At 40.8% G+C, this 19,300-nt stretch overlaps 3 protein-coding genes across 3 annotated transcripts in view; 2 read left to right on the top strand and 1 right to left on the bottom strand.

The window, feature by feature from the left end:
* Window positions 1-402: 402 nt before the first annotated feature.
* LOC110065665 (elongator complex protein 6-like) lies at window positions 403-6,902 on the bottom strand. Its single transcript, XM_089270939.1, has 7 exons — window positions 6,808-6,902; window positions 6,137-6,215; window positions 4,829-4,899; window positions 4,085-4,221; window positions 2,356-2,539; window positions 1,385-1,537; window positions 403-876 (listed from the first exon to the last, which is right to left on the bottom strand). Exons 1-7 carry the CDS (start codon window positions 6,859-6,861, stop codon window positions 757-759), a joined length of 798 nt encoding a protein of 265 aa, XP_089127065.1. The 5' UTR covers window positions 6,862-6,902; the 3' UTR covers window positions 403-756.
* On the top strand, window positions 6,860-14,352 carry LOC110065709 (F-box/WD repeat-containing protein 2-like). The gene is made up of 6 exons (XM_020772866.2): window positions 6,860-7,478; window positions 8,530-8,724; window positions 10,020-10,153; window positions 10,771-10,857; window positions 11,305-11,468; window positions 12,389-14,352. Exons 1-6 carry the CDS (start codon window positions 6,860-6,862, stop codon window positions 12,669-12,671), a joined length of 1,482 nt encoding a protein of 493 aa, XP_020628525.2. The 3' UTR covers window positions 12,672-14,352.
* Window positions 14,353-14,434: 82 nt separating this feature from the next.
* LOC110065666 (putative G protein-coupled receptor CG31760) overlaps window positions 14,435-19,300 on the top strand; it is a 27,144-nt gene continuing 22,278 nt past the window's right edge. Inside the window, exons 1-4 of the mRNA XM_089270817.1 lie at window positions 14,435-16,251; window positions 16,881-17,007; window positions 18,109-18,444; window positions 18,958-19,026. Coding sequence (XP_089126943.1) covers window positions 15,428-16,251; window positions 16,881-17,007; window positions 18,109-18,444; window positions 18,958-19,026 — 1,356 coding nt within the window. The 5' untranslated portion in view covers window positions 14,435-15,427. The remainder of the gene's footprint in view (window positions 16,252-16,880; window positions 17,008-18,108; window positions 18,445-18,957; window positions 19,027-19,300) is intronic.

Below are 19,300 nucleotides of genomic sequence, written 5' to 3'. Positions count from 1 at the left end.
TACCAGGGAATTTGGAGGCTAACCTTGTGCACGTGATGGATGAGCATCCCATCCAGGGGGGAGTAGAAATACTCCTAGTCATTTAATGCTATAGAAACGGGGAAATAAGTTCAGGCTGTATGGGCCACTTGGCCCAATGTAGTGTTGAACATGCTGCTCTTCAGCAGTTCAAACAGAGGTAGTACAGTGTAGCAGCAACAACTACAACAAAGGAGAGGACTGGGACAGGCATAATGGGTGAGTGGACACATCTTGCCAAGCTCCTACTTTTGGTTGCCCTTAAAAGTCTAATGAAAATTTTCATGCCAGCAAAGTGAAAGGACAGGCCGTTACCTTTACCGCCATCATTCAAAAGGTTTACTTAAAAACAACAACAACAACAACAACAACAACAACAACAACTTTTTAAGTATGTTCAGTTTTTTACTGCTGATGGATTGATCATCATTAAGACAGTTAACTCAGGAAGCAAAGTTGCTCTGATCCTGTCTTGAAATTGAAGTCATTGACAAGAAGGTGAGATCACTTCATATGCTACCCACACTTGATATAGGCTCTCCTATAGTACAGTCACCCCACAGGTCCCCCCTAGTATGGTACTTTAGGTAGCCTGCTGCAGAGGCGGATCTTGGTCAGTATATTTCTGTATGGCTAAGTCAGAAAAAGCTGCACCAATGTCATCTTTTTGCAGATATTCTACAGTCACTTCACATCCTTCTTATTGACTGTTTTCCATTTGTATTGGTCTCCTTAACACTAAAGAACAGCCTTGGACAGTCCAGGAGCAAAGCATGTGACAGTCTTGTCATGTATCTTATACTGTACAACCTTTGAACTATGTTTCACTTTGTTCTGGTCTCTGTTAGTTATGGTGAGCTGAAAACAAAGAAGACAGTGACAAACAGTCGTCAATGTCATGCAAATTCTCCTAACTGGTTTAATACAGTTGTTATGATAGTCATTGGGAGAATTTGAATCTTAATCAACAAGTCAAAGCTGGACTCCTGTAGAATTCTGCCATGCTCCCTGGTCACCCTCCATAGGAATGGCCTGGATATTTTCTGAAACAACACAATGCTGTGTGCCAAGGTTAATGTGCAGTTCCAGAAAATATCCATACATGTACTCCTCCCACAGAAGAGATTGGAATTTCCTGGGGGGAGGGGGTTCTCTACGACCAAAACATTTAAAGAAATGTATTAAACTTATTTGGAATTTCCAGAGGGGTGGGCTCTTAGAAAAAAATCCCTTCCGTAAGGGAGGTATGGATATTTTCTGAAACTGAACAATGCCATCTCGGGGACTCCATCTATTAAAGTTCTTTCCATGCCTTTTAAATACAAGAAATTCAATCATGGGTTTGCAGTAGTGTAATTCTACTAACCTGACCATGGACATCTTTACTGTAGCCACTGCTAAGCCCTCTGACATGAAGTTCCATGTGTGCAACATAGCACAGCTGTTTCCATAGTAATAATGACTCTTCATCATCTACATCACTGTCATTGTGTACTAGGGTAACCAGGCAACCATCCAACTTTGAGGGAAAACAAACAAACAAAATTAATTCAATTGAACACTTATATTGGTTGATTGAGCACAATCTTACAATACAATGACGTTTTGGAAGACAACAGGATGTACAAGATCCAAGTTGTTGCCTCCCCATTGTAGGATGAATGTAGTAAGGATGACAATAATAGCTGTTGGCAATTACTCCCTAATTTACAAAAATCACACCCAGTCAGGAGGTTCTATTGATGTCTGTCATGAGCAGTCTACGTTTTTGCCTGTTGTTTCTAGGAAACAACTTGGGTTAAGTGACTGTTCAAGTGCAGAAGCCCATAGGGCAGGTGTTTTCCTCTGTTTTTCTTGGCATGATGCAAATGCATGTAGATTTCTCATGCAGGAAAATGGGATATTAGTCCATGGAAAGGTCACCTCATCCCCCTGCCCCCCTTCTAAGCTGGTGCCTAGTATTAGTTACTGTCACATGAAGCAACTACTCATCTGGCCCCGGTTGTTCAAAGAGCAGATAATGCTATCCACTGGATAAATCACGCACCCCCCCCCCCCTTATTTTGGGTGAAAAAAGAAGAAATGACCGAAGGAAGTAAAGCCGGCAGGGCAAGTAAAACAACCCCCCCCCCCCCCCCACCCTTAGCTCAAAGTCTGGATCTGCCACTGTATTTTGTGCATGGAGAGAGGTGCATCAAGAGTAAAGAACATTACCCACACAAGTGACTCAGGCTTGGCTTATTGAGCCTTAAAAATTGTCTACCCAGAGTCTTAAGGCTCTACAAAACACCTGCATGATCCCCATTGTATTTAATATTTTAAAATGTTTAGGTGTACCATGGATGGAGAGTAGCACATCAGAGTAGAGCAATAGTGAATGAAATTGACAACATCCTGAACATGTACGCCAATGGACAGAAGAGCTGTTAAATCATCAATCAGCAGCAAACAAGGTTTTGTTTCTTTACCAAGAGACGACTTGATTCTGTTGTACAGAGGCTGAAGTGTAAAGGTTTGACCTCTGCAGACAAAAACAACTTACAGTATTACTACTTATCACATTCAACTGCAAGATACCAGTGATAGCTGTATAGCTCAGTCATCCTAAAAGTGTCTCAATTAACAGACAAACTCCTGGTCTGATTGATTGCATTAATTAAAATTAAGTTTTCAGTTTTCAAATATCCACAGAGTAAGAAGGGTATAGTATCGTAGAGTAAAATTTACATTCATAACCCAACTGACATGACTCCTGCCCCGGGGAGGGGAGTCCCATATAAAAAGGACAGGGGTGCTTGTCGTACCATTTAGGGGGGTTAAAAATGTGGTTTTGGTAACTCTTAGGGTGTTCAGCCTCAAAAGGTTCACAGCGGGAACTTTCGCGGTACGTTATAAGGTATTGAGCCAAAAAAAAAATACATGACAGGAGATAATGTGTTGCTTTAGAATTGGTACCTCTTAGGAGTGAAAAACATTTCAAACCACACACAAAACGGGATCTTGGTACATCTTAGCGTTTTTTTTCAAATTTTCTGACAAGAACCCCGTCCTATTTATATGCCCCCAACCCCTGGGCTCCTGCCCAAATTCAAATCCCAGCAACCTTCGTGAGATACTTAGTGTAAAAAAGGTCTTGCTAATAAGCAATTAGATTATGAGCTTGAGATTTCTATCGTGTGATAGTTGATGAGGGTGCAGCCCGAGTCAACTATCATGCATAGAAATCAAGAGCGAATAATCTAATTGTTTTAGTATAAATCTACCAGACGTTCAGAACTTTATGTAAATCCTCCTCACAGATACTTCACAGAAGTGGCCGTCATTTGGACGTTAACAAGCGCACACTGCTACGCTACTCACTATTTATCACCGAATAGGTAGTGTGTAGCGTAGCCAATCAGAGAACAGCATTTGTGATAGAACACCAGTAGATTTATACTAATACAAATTACAAGCCTTCTGAACATTGCCCACAATTTTTAGCACAGATTCTAACAGTTATGACATTGCTTGAAACAGTTAAATTGTTAACTTTGCTGTAAAGTAACAGGGTGCAAACAAAGCCAATTCTCAGGCTTGCCCTTTGAGCAAGCTGTAGCTATGATGTACAACCCCAGAAATCATTCTCTTTATAGCCCCCTAAAATTTCATGTTTTACAATACTTCCGAGATTGAATTTCCTCAAACATATTCTGAAGATACTTTCAGTTGTTCATCACGGAAGGAAAGGGAAGAATCCACTAGCCTAACACCAAAATTTGTAAATAATATGTTTGCAAATGGCAAAATAAAGATAATAATACTAATACTAATGCTAATGCTAATGCTAAGGCTAAGGCTAAGGCTAAGGCTAAGGCTAAGGCTAAGGCTAAGGCTAAGGCTAAGGCTAAGGCTAAGGCTAAGGCTAAGGCTAAGGCTAAGGCTAATGCTAATGTTAATGCTAAGGTTAATGCTAATGCTAATACTAATACTAATAAAAAATAAACACAACTCTCTAGCCCTGTGGTATGACAAATTAAGAGCCACAGGTAAACCAGTTCTAAGAAATGAAAATACACATATGTACCTGAGATTTCTAAAAGGGTTGATGTCATCAGCATTATTGCCTTCGTCACTGTCATCTTTTAAACTGTCTGATACAAGTTTCAAACCATCCAGAAAAGTCACCTGATCCCCCTCACAAGCACTACTGAGGCTTGTACCCTGAAAAAATAATACAGAGCAAGCTACACCCAGCATAAAGGCTTTGGGTTTATAGGGTTGTAAATCATATCAAACCACTAAAAAGGTAGATCTAACTAGTCTAAATATCACTGACTTGACAGTGTTAGCTCTCAATGATCGTAATAGTTATTCCCTTACAGATGCCTGTATCCACATTGACTCTCACCTGAAGGGCCATTTTGTTATTTTGCCATTTTGTGTTTTAAACATGGCGTTATGTTTGTAGGACAACGTAAAGATTTGAATGTATGATTGCAATCAGTGAATTATGTTGTTCCAAAAAATATCCAATTTCCTTTCCCACAGAGGTTTTTTTGGCCTGAAACTCCCCTCCCTGTTCCTGTGGAAATTCCAGCTTTTGTTCATACTTTGCTTTTAAAAGTTTTGCTTTTGACACCCGTTCTCCCCTTTGAAATTTTTGATAACCTTCCTGGGGTGGGTATTTAGCATTACCAGGAACCACACATTTGCAATTTATATTTTGACAGGAAGTAAATTTATTGACAATAGAGTAATAAGTAGAGGAAAAAAAATTGATATTAAATAAATAAATAAATAAATGACAAATAAACAGATTTATACTTACTAGTTTCTGAGCCACATTGTTGTAATGAGAGAAGGACTGGACTAATGCAACAAAAAATACTTTAAAACCTCCTGGAAAAAAGGAAAAAGCCAACAGTCTTTGATGTGTGGTAATTGACTCAAAAACCTTTCATGCACAAATAGTGATGAGTTCTTTTTATATAACAATTCTGGATCATTGCGTCTTTTGCTAAGAGCTAACAAATTAGAGCTATATGTACATCTAACCCCAGGGGCCTCTATTTGGGAGGGGGGTTGCCCAGGGGGGAACTCCTAAATGTATATAAAAATGACGGGGATGCTCGTCATACATTTTAGGGGTTAAAAAAGCACTACCACAATCCTCTCAGGGAATTCAGCCTCAAAAGGTCACAGCAGGTGCTTTTATAGCACCTTTTAGGGCATTGAGCCAGAAAAAAAAATGACAGGAGATGATGTTATGTTTTAGACGTGGTACCTCTTAGAGATGAAAAAAAATTTCAAGCCACGCCCACAGAGGATCGTGATACCTCTTATGGGTTCTTTTCAAAATTTCCGACGAGCACCCCCGTCATTTTTATACGGGAGTCCCGCCCTAGGGGGTTGTTTAAAACATGAAATGGCAAAATGACAAAATGACACTAAGGGTAAGAGTCAATGAGTGTACGTGTGTCCCCCACAATTTGTTCGGTTTCTCCAACAGTTTGCCAGTACCCATTTATACTCCTGGGTGGAGAGAGGCACTGTGAGAGTTAAGTGTCTTGCCTTAGAACACAACACCGTGTCTCTGGCCAGGGCTTGAACCCAGACCGCTTGCTCCAGGGACGAGTGCACTAACCATGAGGCCACCGTGCCTCCCACACAATAATTGTACGGATTTACAATAATTATTATTGAGACCTAACCACTGTTTAGTCATTGATATTTAGGCTGACCTGAGTGCTATTTAGGCTAACTGCTGGGTGCCATTTTGCCATTTCATGTTTTAAGCACACCCTTTGGGAAGGAGTGTAGGAAGGGCACATTTTCTGAAATGATTTGTTTACAAGGGAAGAGAGGTTATTACCAATAAGAATTGCGATGCAAGATCCCCATTTCAAAAACATTCCATTAAGAGATGGGGTATTGCAACTATGGATGTGCTTGATATCTATAGTTAGAAACCTCCTAGTTTAAGTTTTAGCGCATTTTACATATTTTTCTTTTTAGATTTTAATTGTTTAATAGCTCACTTTTGTAATGCACAGGTGATCATATATTCATGTAACCTGTGCAATGTAAATGTAAATTTTTACTATGCATAATAGGTATGCATAATTATTATGCATACCTTTAATGTACATGGTAAGAAAGTGATGTATAAGGAAGCTTCCATCATTCTGACAATCTGATATTAACACAAACTTCCTCTGCAGGTTAACAAAAAAGTCAATAATAATAACAATGTATTAAATAATTAAATTGTTAAACAGAGAGTCAATGAGTCTAAAGAAAATCATTTAAGTTTGGCAAACACTGACAGTAATGTTTTGCGCAGGGAATATTTGGGGTATGGGAGAAAGGATATAACATCATACAGTTAACAGTTGAGGATATTAGTTCAATCTTCTTCTTACTTCTTCAGGCTGTGCAAGGCTCCAACAATGGAGGTGTGTGGGGGTCTCTGGAGTGGATAGGGTAGGGGGTAGGGGTTTCCACGTGTGTAACAAAGACCCTCATATTTTATGATATTTAAGCTATAAGTGGTCATTCACGCAAAGAAAACCTTGACAAACCAGACTACAAAAACAAAAATGAAAAATCGGGCAAAGGCGATGCTTGCTTTAAATGTACAATCTATGATTCAATCCTAAGGAAGCTTATTAGTGAGCTAAAATTTCCCCTCTGTCCCGAGTCGGGACAGTGAAGGGAAATCCAGGACCACAATCGATTCGTGACAAATTACAATAACAAAAAAAGAATCAGCGTTCTTCTTTGTTATTTAAGAAATTCTTCACGTACCTTGGGAGGGCTTTTTTCGCTGAAATTTGTCAAAGAGTTCAAATCTGGAAACATGATCGAAAGTTCCAATTTTACACTTTGCAGCCCTTTCCCTGTCCAGCGGTTGGGCACTAGACTCGACCGAGGGAGACTGTGTGTAGTTGGAATCAAAACAAACATGGCGGGATCTCTGGAAGATAGAACGTTTTCACTTTGGTTAAAGAATTTTTGCGATACTTTTAGAACTTTATCAGATATTCAGAAAAATCACACAATTGAAGGTATTATAGACATATGTGGACCCGAACAGCTGTGTTTTCTTTCCACAAAACTCGAAATACTCGTAAAAAGGGACTACCTCAAATGTTTGCCTTTGGAACTGAGTTTTCACGTGTTGAAATGGCTGGACCCAGTGTCTCTATGCAAATGCTGTCTTGTGAGTAAGGAATGGAACAAGGTTATTCTCAGCTGCGATGATGTTTGGCAAAACGCTTGTAGACGGCTGGGAATGGAAGGTCACGATAATTCTGAAAGAACTCCATCAACAGTTACCACGTGGAAGCAAATGTACATGTCGCACTTGAAGAATATGAAAAAATTAAAAGATATAGACGCTGTGGAGAAGAAACAGTTTTATGGTCACACAGCCCGGGTGTTTGCACTTTATTGCCGTGGAAACTACCTTGCAACTGGTGAGGACATTAAGCTTGTTGACAGCTAATTTGGAAGATGAGCAATTAATATGTAAATTGCAGATTAAGGGTAGTTTTTTTTTTTTGGGGGGGGGGGGGGGGGCGCTTTCCGTTCGAGGAAAAATTCTGGTTTTAATTCCTGGACATTTCTCAGTGACAAATGGAACAGCATTTTCCAGAATTTTTAAGAGAGAGGACAATGTTGCAAAGTATACCCCAATTTTTGGAAATTTCTCACTGGGAATTTCTGTCCCATTTGATTTGGGGGGACCTACACCATTTTCAAGGTTCTTTATAATTGGCCAGTGCATGTACATGTATAATTGGAGATACATTTCAGGGATGGCCTGGGCCACAAGGCTTAAAATACAGAATTTTCTCAGCTCCTCTTATACCAGACCAACACACTCTCTTCACTGCATGTAGCTTCACTCCTTTTTGAAGCTCCCCTCTCCCTCCCCTAACTTAATACTCCTAGATCTGGCACTGGCCTGTTTTCATAATGACAAAGTTCATTGTGTAGTGTATTCAACCCTCCCCCCCCATGTAAAAAGAACGGGGGTGCTCGTGGTACCTATTAGGGATTGAAAACGCAGTATTGGTACCTCTTAGGGTGTTGAGCCTCAAAAGGTCCACAGTGGGAGCTTTTGCAGTACTGTTGAGGGTAATGAGCCAAAAAAACGATGACAGGAGATAATGTGTTGCTTTAAAATTGGTACCTCTTAGGGGTGAAAACAATTTCAAGTCGCTCCTACAAAACAGGATCTTGGTACCTCTTAGGAGTTCTTTTCAAAATTTCTGACGAGCACCCCGGTCCTTTTTATATGGGAGTCCCCCTCCCCCCCCCCCCCCCCCCCCCCCCACTGGGTATTCAACATCTCCTTACTGGAAGTAACTCAATCCAAATTACCAGTTCTATAAAAATCTTGGATTCTGATTACAGTATTAGTTCTTCATCACTGAACTCTCATGGCTTTCTACAAGTAGTAACAATCACCCAACAGATACAAACTGAAGGCTTCAACTGAAATGCAGAAATTATGCTATCTAGGTTCAGATGACAGATCAGTCCGGCTTTGGGACTTGAAGACTGGCCAATGTAAATATGTTCTGAAAGCTCATACTTGTGCAGACATTTGCTTTGATGACCACAAGGTCATTACAGCATCCTTTGACAATACTGTCGGCATGTGGGACTGGAACACAGGAGAGAACTTACAGTTCTTCAGGGGACACACTGCAGCAGGTGAATAAAACATGATGTCTGTATATGGCTGTTTTGACAAGGGTTGGGAAGGGAGGCATTATCAAGCGGTTCAGGTTTGAGTCCTAGCCAGGGCCATTGTGTTGTGTTTTTGGGCAAGACGCCTTGCTCTCACAGTGCCTCTCTCCATCCAGATGTATAAATGACTACCGGCAAATTTAATGCTGTGGGGTAACCCTGTGATGGAATAGCGTATCATCCAGGGGAGAGTAGAAACTCTCCTAGTCGCTTCATGCTACAGAAGCCAGGAAAAGCTCCAGCCTAATAGACCACTTGGCTCCTATGCAGACTTAATCTTGTACCTGTCCCACAAAAGCCTGAAGGCATACACACAATCTCTTTGGTTTTATGGGTAGTGATAATTTATTGTTACTTGTTTGAGGTTCAGTGTTTCAGCAAGATGGGAGAAGGAAGCACAAATACATGTGGTTGTGTTGTTTCCTTCTGCTGAAACACCTTGAGCTTCAATCAAGCAACTGTGAACCACCGTAACCTATAACACCTTTCAAGATTGTTGCATACGCTTACAAAATGCTTTTGTAGGACAGCCTTTCTAAAGACAGCTGTATGCAGATTACGATAATCCAATCTGGTCTAACTTACAATTCAAGTTTTAGAAATGGATTGAGGTACTTGTAGTCAGCTGTGGTGCAGCCTGACTTACAATCTGGATGGCTCATTTTCAAATTGTCCACCACCTCTTAAAACTTGGTGGAATTTAAGCACAGCACTTTTTTGAGTTCAACTCCTACCACTAACATAAAGTGGAGGTGAACAATGTGAAACCCTAATGGGGTTATAAAGTTGCATTAAAATGAGATCATGTGTACCAAAGACATCTGCAGTGGAGTGTTGATCAATACCCTCGATCGACATCCTGATCAATACTCGGTGAACATGCAATTGGCACTTGATTGACATCTCGATTGACACTCGATCAACACTCAATCAACAATTGATTGATAGTCGGCAGAGTGCCAATCAACTCATACGCATTGATATAAAATTAGTCAACTCTTGACTGACTGTGGATTGAGATGTTGATTGAGCGTTGATTGAGTGTCAACTGAGGTGTTGATGGAGTGTCGATCGAGCATTGATTGAGGGTATTGATCGAGGGTATCGATCAACACTTGACCACAGATGCGTTTAATACACATGATCCGAAAAATGTACTGATCATGTTGCCCAAATTATATAATGAATCCTCAGGCTGGCGTAACAAAATCCCTGGTATACTGATCTTTGAGGGTCTTTTATTTCACCTTTGATTGAAGTGTTTACAGTTGACCACTGTGATGAAGTGGACACAATTGTAAGTGGTTCTGCTGACTCTACTCTCAGAATATGGAAAATGTCATCTGGACAGTGCCTACAGACCAGATATGGACACTCAGACTGGGTAATAAAGGTATTATCAAACTCACCACTTTTATCCATATCTTGCCTAAAGGGTGTAGAAAACCTTTGAGTGGGGTTCCCATGTGAACAGGTGGGGGATACTCTGTGTGCATGACAAAACGCCACTATTTTAGCCATTAGAGTATCTTTTAGGGTGCACTTGGGGAATTAATGATAAAAAATGCTCTCATTTCCATTTTTAGACTTGATTTCTGCTGGTCTACTAGCATGGGTTCCTTTCCTGAACAATGGCTGGTGATCATGCCTAGTCCATTTTAAGTGGTATCATTTAGGGGTCAAATAAAGCTCAAGCCATGTCTACTTTTAGGGGTTTAATTCAAATTTTCCGACAAGCATCCCCAACCTTTTCATATGGGAGTCCCCCCACGGGGGGAGGGGGGTAGAAAACACCCTGCAAGAAGGTCTGCTAAAAGCCATAGTGTTTTCTAGAAGAAGTAGAAACCATTTCTTTTGGGTTTCTATCAAGTTATCGAAAGCTCATAAAGATTATGTCAGATTGATTGCTCTCTAATCAGATGTAGTGAGTTAAGTTTGATGGTTCCATGTGACTTTGTGGCTGTTTGTAAAATCTGTTTCTAAAATTTCCTATCATGGTTTTACACCAAGGTTATCCTGAGAAGAGCTGAAGTGGACTCACGGACTCACGCAAAGAACCAGCTTGTAATACTAAGTATGGACAAACGTGCGATCAAGGTGAGCTGAAAATTCAAAAATCTCTAAATCTTAGCAGTCTTGTCACAAAGTTTTGCATTAGGCAGCGTCACTGTAGGAAAAGGTGGTCGATTTTGGCAGGTCTTTCTAAAGAATCAAACAAATACCCTAGTAGAGTAGCTGGTCAGATCATTTAAATGGCTATTTTTACTTTTTACAACTCTGATCATCTCATTAGATTTTCTGTTTGAAACTTGTCGAAAATTGTACCTCCGAGGGGTGAAAGTAAATGAGAGTCACCCTCGGAAAGTGACATTCTGCTATCTTTGTAACCTGGTTTTCCTGTCAAAATTTCTAAGGGTTGCCCCTGCTCCTTTTACGTCGAGATGAGGTTTAGGGGGGGGGGGGGGGGGGGGAGAAGACAAAATAAGATTAAAACAAGGAAACTAATTAGACTGTTTTGCTGTCTATTTTAATTGTTTTGCTAAGATCTGGTCTCTCAGCCATGACTGTGAAAAATGTTTGGCAACATTGAATCCTTTGGAGTCAAATGATCACCTACAGCCCCGCCTTCAGTTTGATGGACAGACCATCGCTTGTGCCTCAGAAACAGGAATTCTGCTTTGGGATTTCAAAACTCTGCAAATGGCAAGGTACGTTAGTGAAAATGAAACACAATCCCTTTTTTGAGGTCCACTCAGAATCCCATTCCCGAGAATCGACTGTGCCTCCGGTGTTCCTGAGAAATGTTATGCAGTGCGCCAACCTGCATATAACGCTTTCGATGTTATTGAAAACCGATCTTGTTGTTTATTATTGAATCTATTATTGACTTTAAAGCTGACTATCTGAAAATCGAAATTTTGAGACTTCTTTCTCTGCCATGATATAATTAAGAGTCTATGGTTTGAAGAAACATCTAGTAATGAGGCTGTGTGACGAGCTTATACCAAATCCGTTATTACATCTGTGTTTTATTTTTAAGTTGGATTCGCAACTTGACTACATATTAAGAGGCTACACATGAGGCTGTTCTCAGAGCGTACAGTACATGCGACTTATAGTCCAGATTGGCCGATGAGAATTTTGCCGTAGATGGCTTCTGTAGAGATGAAACGATCGGGGCTCTTCTAGAACGAGTTTCGCCCCTCTCCTTAATCTCTCTCCTTTATCTCTCTCTTTTGTCTCTCTCTGTCTCTCCTGACTAAATTTGCCGCCGGGCTAACGCATGCTCATGCTGCCCAGGACTCCTCTGCATCCATTTCAAATCATCCCTCTCATTCCAAATGTCTTTTTTTCTGCTAACTATAAAACCTGGAGTTTAAAGCTTATTGACCATAGATGGTTGGTAATATTTTGCGCTAATGCTTACGTTCAATTAGCTCGAGGTAAGTTTCAAGTTTAACCACTCAAAACACAAGGCTTTCGAAATAATAAGAAATACGCTTGTTTCATAAAAGCCGAGTTCACTTGAACGCTTCCACGACAATTTAGAGCTCTAAATAAATGCTTCGGCCTGTTATTAATAAAAGCAAGTTTTTCTTTTTTCTTCGCTTGACATTTCTTCCGGCAGGGTCTTCACCGAGTGTCCTGCCAAATGGCTGGTGGCCTATGGACATATGTATAGTCTGGTCATGGACATGAACTCGTTGTATTTGGTAAGAACTAGAAGTGAGGACACTGTAGCGGAATATCCTCTTCCGCCTTTCAGAAGGTCTGTGCGCGGCTCAAACTTTACTCCGGGTGAAACCGGCTGGCTGAACGGGGGACTTACCAGGCCCCAAGAAAGCCTTGTTTTCGCCACAAGCATGCCGGACTACAGTGTTTTACTGTTCATGCTCAAAGAAAGCACGTGATGTGGTGTCGGCTGGCCCCTCTATTATAATTCGAACTGGCCTGGTTTGGAGAATTCGTACTGAGCGCGCGCAATTCCTCCCGGAGACGTGGTTCTCATCAAAGGAAGGAAATTCGGCACGAGTCGATTAATAGTGGTTAAATTTCTAAGGAAAAAGTCAACGGAATTTGCAAAAACTGATCAAATCCCTAGTTTAATAAATTAGTTACCTAAAGAAACTAGAAAAACTGGGAAACAATTATTAAAAGGTTTCACACGCTGGCTAATACCAAAAAGAAACAACTCAAATTGAGTGTTCGCTAATTGCTGTTGAATCGTTTCGATTGCAGACTTCAATCTTCTCCATTATAATGGAATAAAACATCAAAATTGTAAGTATGGACCAAAAACAAAATATAAGCATATCTGTTTGTCTCGTCAATTCGCATAATTTTAAATAATTTTCCGGATGAAAAAGAACTATGGTTAAAGAACCTCGATGTAATGCCATTTTCAGTTTATACGTTGAAGGTCGTAGTTTTTCAGCGCTTTACAAAATTCCCCAGGGAGTAATTTTAGTATTTTTCGTTTGAAATGAATTACGGATAGACGAATGTATTCTTTTCGTCTCTAAACTGTTTCAGTTCAGTTCCAAGACTTCTCTCCGCTTAACAAGGAAACGAGGTTGTCGGTTCAATCATGTTGTTTTAACTGCCGCTGACCATGCGGACTCGGCCTCGTCGTGTTCTAATAACAAGTCTTTAATCGTTCCGTGAACAGGATTCACCCGCAGAATAAGGCGTGTGTTAAATCTCCTGTAAGCTATAGTTAGTTCATTGTAATTTTAAATGCCCAAGACGGACTGGTTGATAAAATTTATTGTCAACCGAAAATATGACTTGGCACGATGTCCAACATATTGCTTATAAACGTAAAGAGAATTTTAATTCTTTGTAAAGCAAGAACACAATATCTAATCTTTTGTTCATTTTACAAGCATGAAATGCATAGAATATATGTACAAAGTAAATGAATATTTTCTCTGCTAGAAGAAATGTGTGATTTACTACTGATTCCTTTTTTTGAGAAATTAAGTGCACTTACAGTAAAGCGCGAAAATTTCGGACGTCTTTAATTTTGAAGAAAAATTCCGACAATTAACCCGGCCGAAACTTTTTTGCAGTCCGAAATTTTAAACCATAAAACAATTTTATTCTCAAGATCTCCTGCCAAGACTTTTTGGTGTGTTTTCTTGTGGACTGGTAGTACAGGGAAAAGCCGGGAGACCGCTTAATATTCTTCGACGATTCTTATATTAATAACTTTTGCCATCCCGAAATGTCCCTAAGACCCTTAATATGTTTTTCGGTAATCAAAATAAATTTTTAACTTTTTTAAACAATTGAAAATTAATTTTTAACTCGGATTAAAACAATGCTAATTCATTTCTTAAGATTTCTTTTAAGGAAAATAAAATAAACCGTTAGCCGTATAAAAGCCAAAATCAGAAAATATTAACCGTTAGCCGTAAAGGCGACTACCCCATTGAGGCCCTGCACGATTTTTAGGTATATGTAGTGCGTGCATTGCACTGTACTCAAGAGTGGTTTTCAATAAACCGTCTTGAATGACGTTAGGATATCATTAACAGCATACACGTCTATGCATACATGGAAGATTAAATGGCATGTTACGAATTTATTTGTATATGCCTTCAATGTTTGTATTAAAAAAGGTTTCAATTTGAGTTTGCCCCTTTTAACATCGTCAGTAGAGAGAACAATTTCCTCTCAATTTTGTACTTGGCCTTCTCATCATAATTAGCTTTCGACAGATCACTTTGATTCTATTGATTCCGCCCAGGGACATTTTAATTCAGCTCTCAGTTTTAACAGTAGAATTGAGTTAATCCTGATCGAACATTTGTTTGACAGCAAGTGTCAATTTTTGTTTTTTAATTTTGGCTGTTTGATTACGATATACATGTCTTTTCTCCCGTCACAATAGCATTGAGATTTAGTGCAACACAACCTGTCAAACCAAGCGAAGGCCTTCGAGTCTAGTTTTGCGGGGTGATCGTACGAACTTTAATAACCTGGCCAAACATAATCTGCTTATATGCAAAGATGGCACATTTACTACCATTTGTAATTACTTCAGCTTGCAACACGCTTATTCTGTTATTAAAAACAGTCATATCATTTCAAAACACTTACAAAACCTTCCCACAGGTGTTGACTCAAGTTTATAACTCACGCCCACGAAGAAATTTTTGAACTGTTCATTGTTAGCCTGCGTAGCCGGCGAGAATTCGCGCGAGTGCTTTTGTTTTGTCGGCCAAGTCACGAGTTGATTGCGAAATTCCTCACGGAAATAGAATTTTATTTCCTCGGAGAAATAAATCAGTGCCTCCGACGCCAAAAAACACTCGTTCGCGAATCCCGCCAGCTACGCTCGTCAGTCCATTGGACAATTGCGTGTATCATACTCTTGGTTTAATTTAATTTGATGACAATGCTATTTGTAATTAACTACCCAAGTATCCAGTGTACATTTGTGGTGTCTGTTTGCTTTGGACGCCTTCTGTTCCGTCGCTCACATTGAAAAGGTATTATTTTGCCAGTGTAAATTCCATTAGCACCTCGAGGCATCGCTACTGTTCGACTCGCAATGTGGATTAGCATAGTTCTGTTTTAAACTGTCTGCGTGTTGGTGACCTTGGTAGACAAAAACAGGACACTTCGCCTCGCTGAACGCACCAGATACCACTGCATAACCATGGCTGGTGTCTTCATCTTGATTTATGCGTTCGTGGTATTTCCACGTGTTCTTTACAGCGTCGCAGCAAATGATTTTCGTGTCCCAGACGATCCGTCAGTGCAGAATCCAGATCGTCCGCCTGTGAAGGACGATCGCGCCGGAGTGTTCACCATGACGGCACGGGAGGCATTGCAGGCCATCGAAGAAGTCCACAATGGCACCGTCGACTGCAAAACCATGCTGGCGGAAAGAAGCTTGAAGCTTCTGTTTTTAAAATATGAGAACAGTGTTTACACAGCCCAAGCGAACCTCGCCATTCGAACAGCTAATTTAATCTCGGATTTGCTCCCGACCGGCTCCGCCAAGAGGTTGAATATTTCCGGTGAGCCAGTGTTGAAGTCGCACGAGGAAGTCCTTTACGCCATAGTTAGAAACAATCTCGAAAACGATCCACTTATCGTGGGATCGGCGATTATTTTCGACAACAACAGCTTTGTAAACAACTCGTTTTATGCGCCGTACGCTTACCGGAACTCAAACGACTCGTTTATCAAAGTCACAGATTTGTCCGCAACGTGGAGTTACCTCCACGAGGCCTTCGTGAGGCTGATGCGGAATAAATCCCACGAGAGACCTTTTCCAACACGAACCACGTACTTTTATCCGCGGAAAAATGGCTCTTACGTACAACAGCGACTGCAACTCACGCATGAGTTTGTGGAATTAATAGACGGCTTATGGAGCAGGCCTTACTTTGAGTGCACCACGGCCAGGGCATGGGTCATCACATACACCTCACCTATACTGGGCAACTGGGACAAGAATGGACCAATCTCCTTCATGTAAGTTGACGCGAAATCTCGTAGCTTTGTTGTGACTGGGTTGTTTTCCAAACTATATTCAAGACAAAACTTGATTTTTGAAGGAAGGAACTTCAGTATGTTCAAGGGTTAGAGTTAGGGATATGTGTCCCTTTTCGCCTTTTCGAAGCCTTTTTATAAAGGACACAGAGGAAATCTGTCAAGGTGACGTTTTAAACACCAATTTGTCTTTTGACCATAATAACCTGTTTTCAAAGTTTCAAATCCTTTTTTAGCTCCTCTCGCTTCATATGGAAGCAAACATTTTCACTGCTAAAAGGAATCAACATGGGAATTCTCTTTACTGCTCGTAGCACGCCCCTTTTTCTGCCAGTAAGAGGAATTTGATTTATGCAGTCAATTCGGTTTGGAATATACGCGCAGGTCTTTCCCTTAAGACCTATTCACATGTATTCACGCTTTAAAAGGTTTCATTTTGCGCTTCAAATGGAAGGAAATTTTCAAATAATGCGTCAAAGAAAAAGTAGTGCAGAAGGAACAAGGATGGAATGTAACGTAAATTTGTCATCCCTTCGTGACAATTTTAAGCCGTTGTGTGACAGTCACGCAAGCATGGGAAATCAGTTGTCTGTGTAATTTTCTCTTTGCAGGGGTATGACGACAATTGACATTGCCCTCACGAACGTGGACATTAACCAGTGCGATAAGGAGTCTGGCGGCCAGTTCCAGTTCGAGATATTCGCCGGGACTCATCGCTGTAAAAATGAAACCACCCAGGTAAGATAAGTTATGGGAATTACGGTCCCATCCACACTGCGCCGGAGAAATTTGAAAACGCAGCTTTATTTCTACGGTTACCAGTAAATTGCATTGGACGCGCGGTAGCCTAATGATTAGCGCCCGAGCGGTCTGGGTTCGAGCCCTGGCTGGGGTCATTGTGTTGTGTTCTGGGGCGAGACTTCAGAGCGGAAAAACGTAATAAGCATGCGCGAGTTTTGGCTGCGCGCCAGTCCCCAAGGTTGAAAAAAATGGGAGGAATTTAGTCGATTGTGTAAACAAAAAAAGCTACGAACTTAATAGGCTTTCCCAATTTTCTCGGTAAGCAGCAACATTTTAACGTAACTAATGGAAAGCTGGTGTATTGTTCTCGTAGGGAATCAATTTTTTCTGGACAAAATCAACCTATTTTCCCGCGGTATACAAGAAAATTCGATGCGAAGACATTTTTTTCCACAAACTCCCTTTACATATTGCATCCATATAAGCAACCTATTGAATATATAAGCACGAAAGCAGGGGGAAACTTGTTTTCTTAACAGTGAAATGCCGAAAAAAATTTCATGTTTGCCCAAGTATAAATAAATCAACCGAGTGACATCCTCGCGTACCCTATTACAGTCCTTCTCTCTTTCCAACCATTGCGAACCTCTGCAGCTTGCAATATTACCTGAGCCCGCAAGTAGGGCAAGGGATGCGCAGAAAGCTGCGCAGTTCGTTTTTCCGCTCTGAAGGGCGAGACACTTTACTCTCACAGTGCCTCTTTCCACCCAAGTTTATAAATGGGTACCGGTGAATTGTAATGCTAGGGGTAGCCCTGTGATGGACTAGCATCCCATCCAGGGGAGCAGAAATACTCCTAGTCGCTTTATGCTTGGGGAATAAACAACTGTCTGATGGGCTATCAAGCACTTGTTTCTGATCTTGCTTGGACGTAGAAGTTAGTGAAACCACTTTGCTCTCATTTTCTTGGCATGCGTCAATTACACATTCGTTTTTGTCAAAATTCTGACCAGATTGAAAGTGCACGGCGTGCTCAAACTGCATTGCTAACCTAGCTAAAACATGATATAACTACATTTTATTGTTTTATCATTGTAGTGCAAATTTGTCAGTGGACTCGGGTTTAGAGCTGGTTCATACAGATGTGTCTGTAAGCCTGGGTACTACTTTCCCAATGTCACAGCTCAGAATAACTATTTCAACGGATCTGTCATCGAGTCTGCAGCCGCTGACACTAGTAACAGCTATCACTCGAACCCAGATTCCTTTCAATGCCGCCAGTGCCAGCCTGGTTGTGACGCATGCGTGGATGATTCGCCGTGCATTGTGACGTTGAACTGGCCTCTGAGGAAAGCTCTAATGGGTTTAACTGTAGTCACCATTATCGCCGCTATTGCTGTAATTGTCTTTATCGTCTACTTTCGAGATTTGAAGGTGAGAGAGTTGGCTTCGTGATACAACCTCTTTCTCTGAGCCCATTATTCTTTGGCTCACCGCCAATCCCGTCCAAAGAGCTCTCGTTAAATTTGATAAGGGACAGACCATTATTATTTTGAGTGGGGAGGGGTTGGACGGCTCCCCCCCCCCCCCCCCGCAGAAATTCCTGCACAGCAAAAACTGCTGGAAAAAAAAAAAAAAAACAATTGTGCCAGCGGAGCCATGGGAAAAAAAAAGTACTTTCTACTATACCCCCCTCCTCCTTCAATCCCCCTCAAAAAGTAATGGTCCGTCCCCAAGGAACTTTTCTTCTTTTCTTTTGAGTCAGTATATTTCAGGAACCAATATTATCTATACAATGGTTCGAAGGCAACTTTTAAAAAGCAGCAACCTTGAATCTTGTAATTAGTGAACAATACCACGTCACAGACACGTGACAGAACGTATAGCACCACGTGATTTCTTTTTTTTATATATATTTATTTATTTGTGATTTCTTTGCGCTTATAGGTGGTGAAGACAGCGAGTCCTCATTTTCTTATCATCATATTGGTGGGATGTATCTTGGAGTACGGCGAGGTTAGTTGAATTATGTGCTATTGTGAGACAAACGCCAAAGCAAAATCACTCTGGCCAATCACAAAGGGCACATACAATCCAGTGAACCAATCAAGACACGAAACCACTGCTTGTAACTGACGCAAGTCGTGGAGAAGCGTGTTCAAGCGAGTCACGATTAATTTTAGTTTTTCTTCTGATTTGATGATGAAGTGGCGCGAAATATTCCCCTGAATATTCCCCTGAATATTCCCCTGTGCAAAACCACTGCTGGTCAGAGATCTTTTTATTACAG

The sequence above is a fragment of the Orbicella faveolata genome, unplaced genomic scaffold (genome assembly GCF_042242905.1).
Source record: "Orbicella faveolata isolate gen_17 unplaced genomic scaffold, um_ofav_v1 contig_34, whole genome shotgun sequence".
Taxonomy (NCBI): domain Eukaryota; kingdom Metazoa; phylum Cnidaria; class Anthozoa; order Scleractinia; family Merulinidae; genus Orbicella; species Orbicella faveolata.
The sequence above is the reverse complement of the archived record's forward strand: the minus strand, read 5'-3'. Positions and strand labels throughout refer to the sequence as shown.

Excerpts from the sequence above, each read along its gene's own strand:
- LOC110065709 (XM_020772866.2), top strand. The coding sequence starts at position 6,860 with ATGATCGAAAGTTCCAATTTTACACTTTGCAGCCCTTTCCCTGTCCAG. Across the intron at positions 10,154-10,770 it reads ACTCAGACTGGGTAATAAAG|GTTATCCTGAGAAGAGCTGA; the intron begins GTATTATCAAAC and ends TTTTACACCAAG. Across the intron at positions 11,469-12,388 it reads AAAACTCTGCAAATGGCAAG|GGTCTTCACCGAGTGTCCTG; the intron begins GTACGTTAGTGA and ends TTCTTCCGGCAG.
- LOC110065665 (XM_089270939.1), bottom strand. The coding sequence starts at position 6,861 with ATGTTTCCAGATTTGAACTCTTTGACAAATTTCAGCGAAAAAAGCCCT. Across the intron at positions 6,216-6,807 it reads GCGAAAAAAGCCCTCCCAAG|AGGAAGTTTGTGTTAATATC; the intron begins GTACGTGAAGAA and ends GTTAACCTGCAG. Across the intron at positions 4,222-4,828 it reads ACAATGTGGCTCAGAAACTA|GGTACAAGCCTCAGTAGTGC; the intron begins GTAAGTATAAAT and ends TTATTTTTTCAG.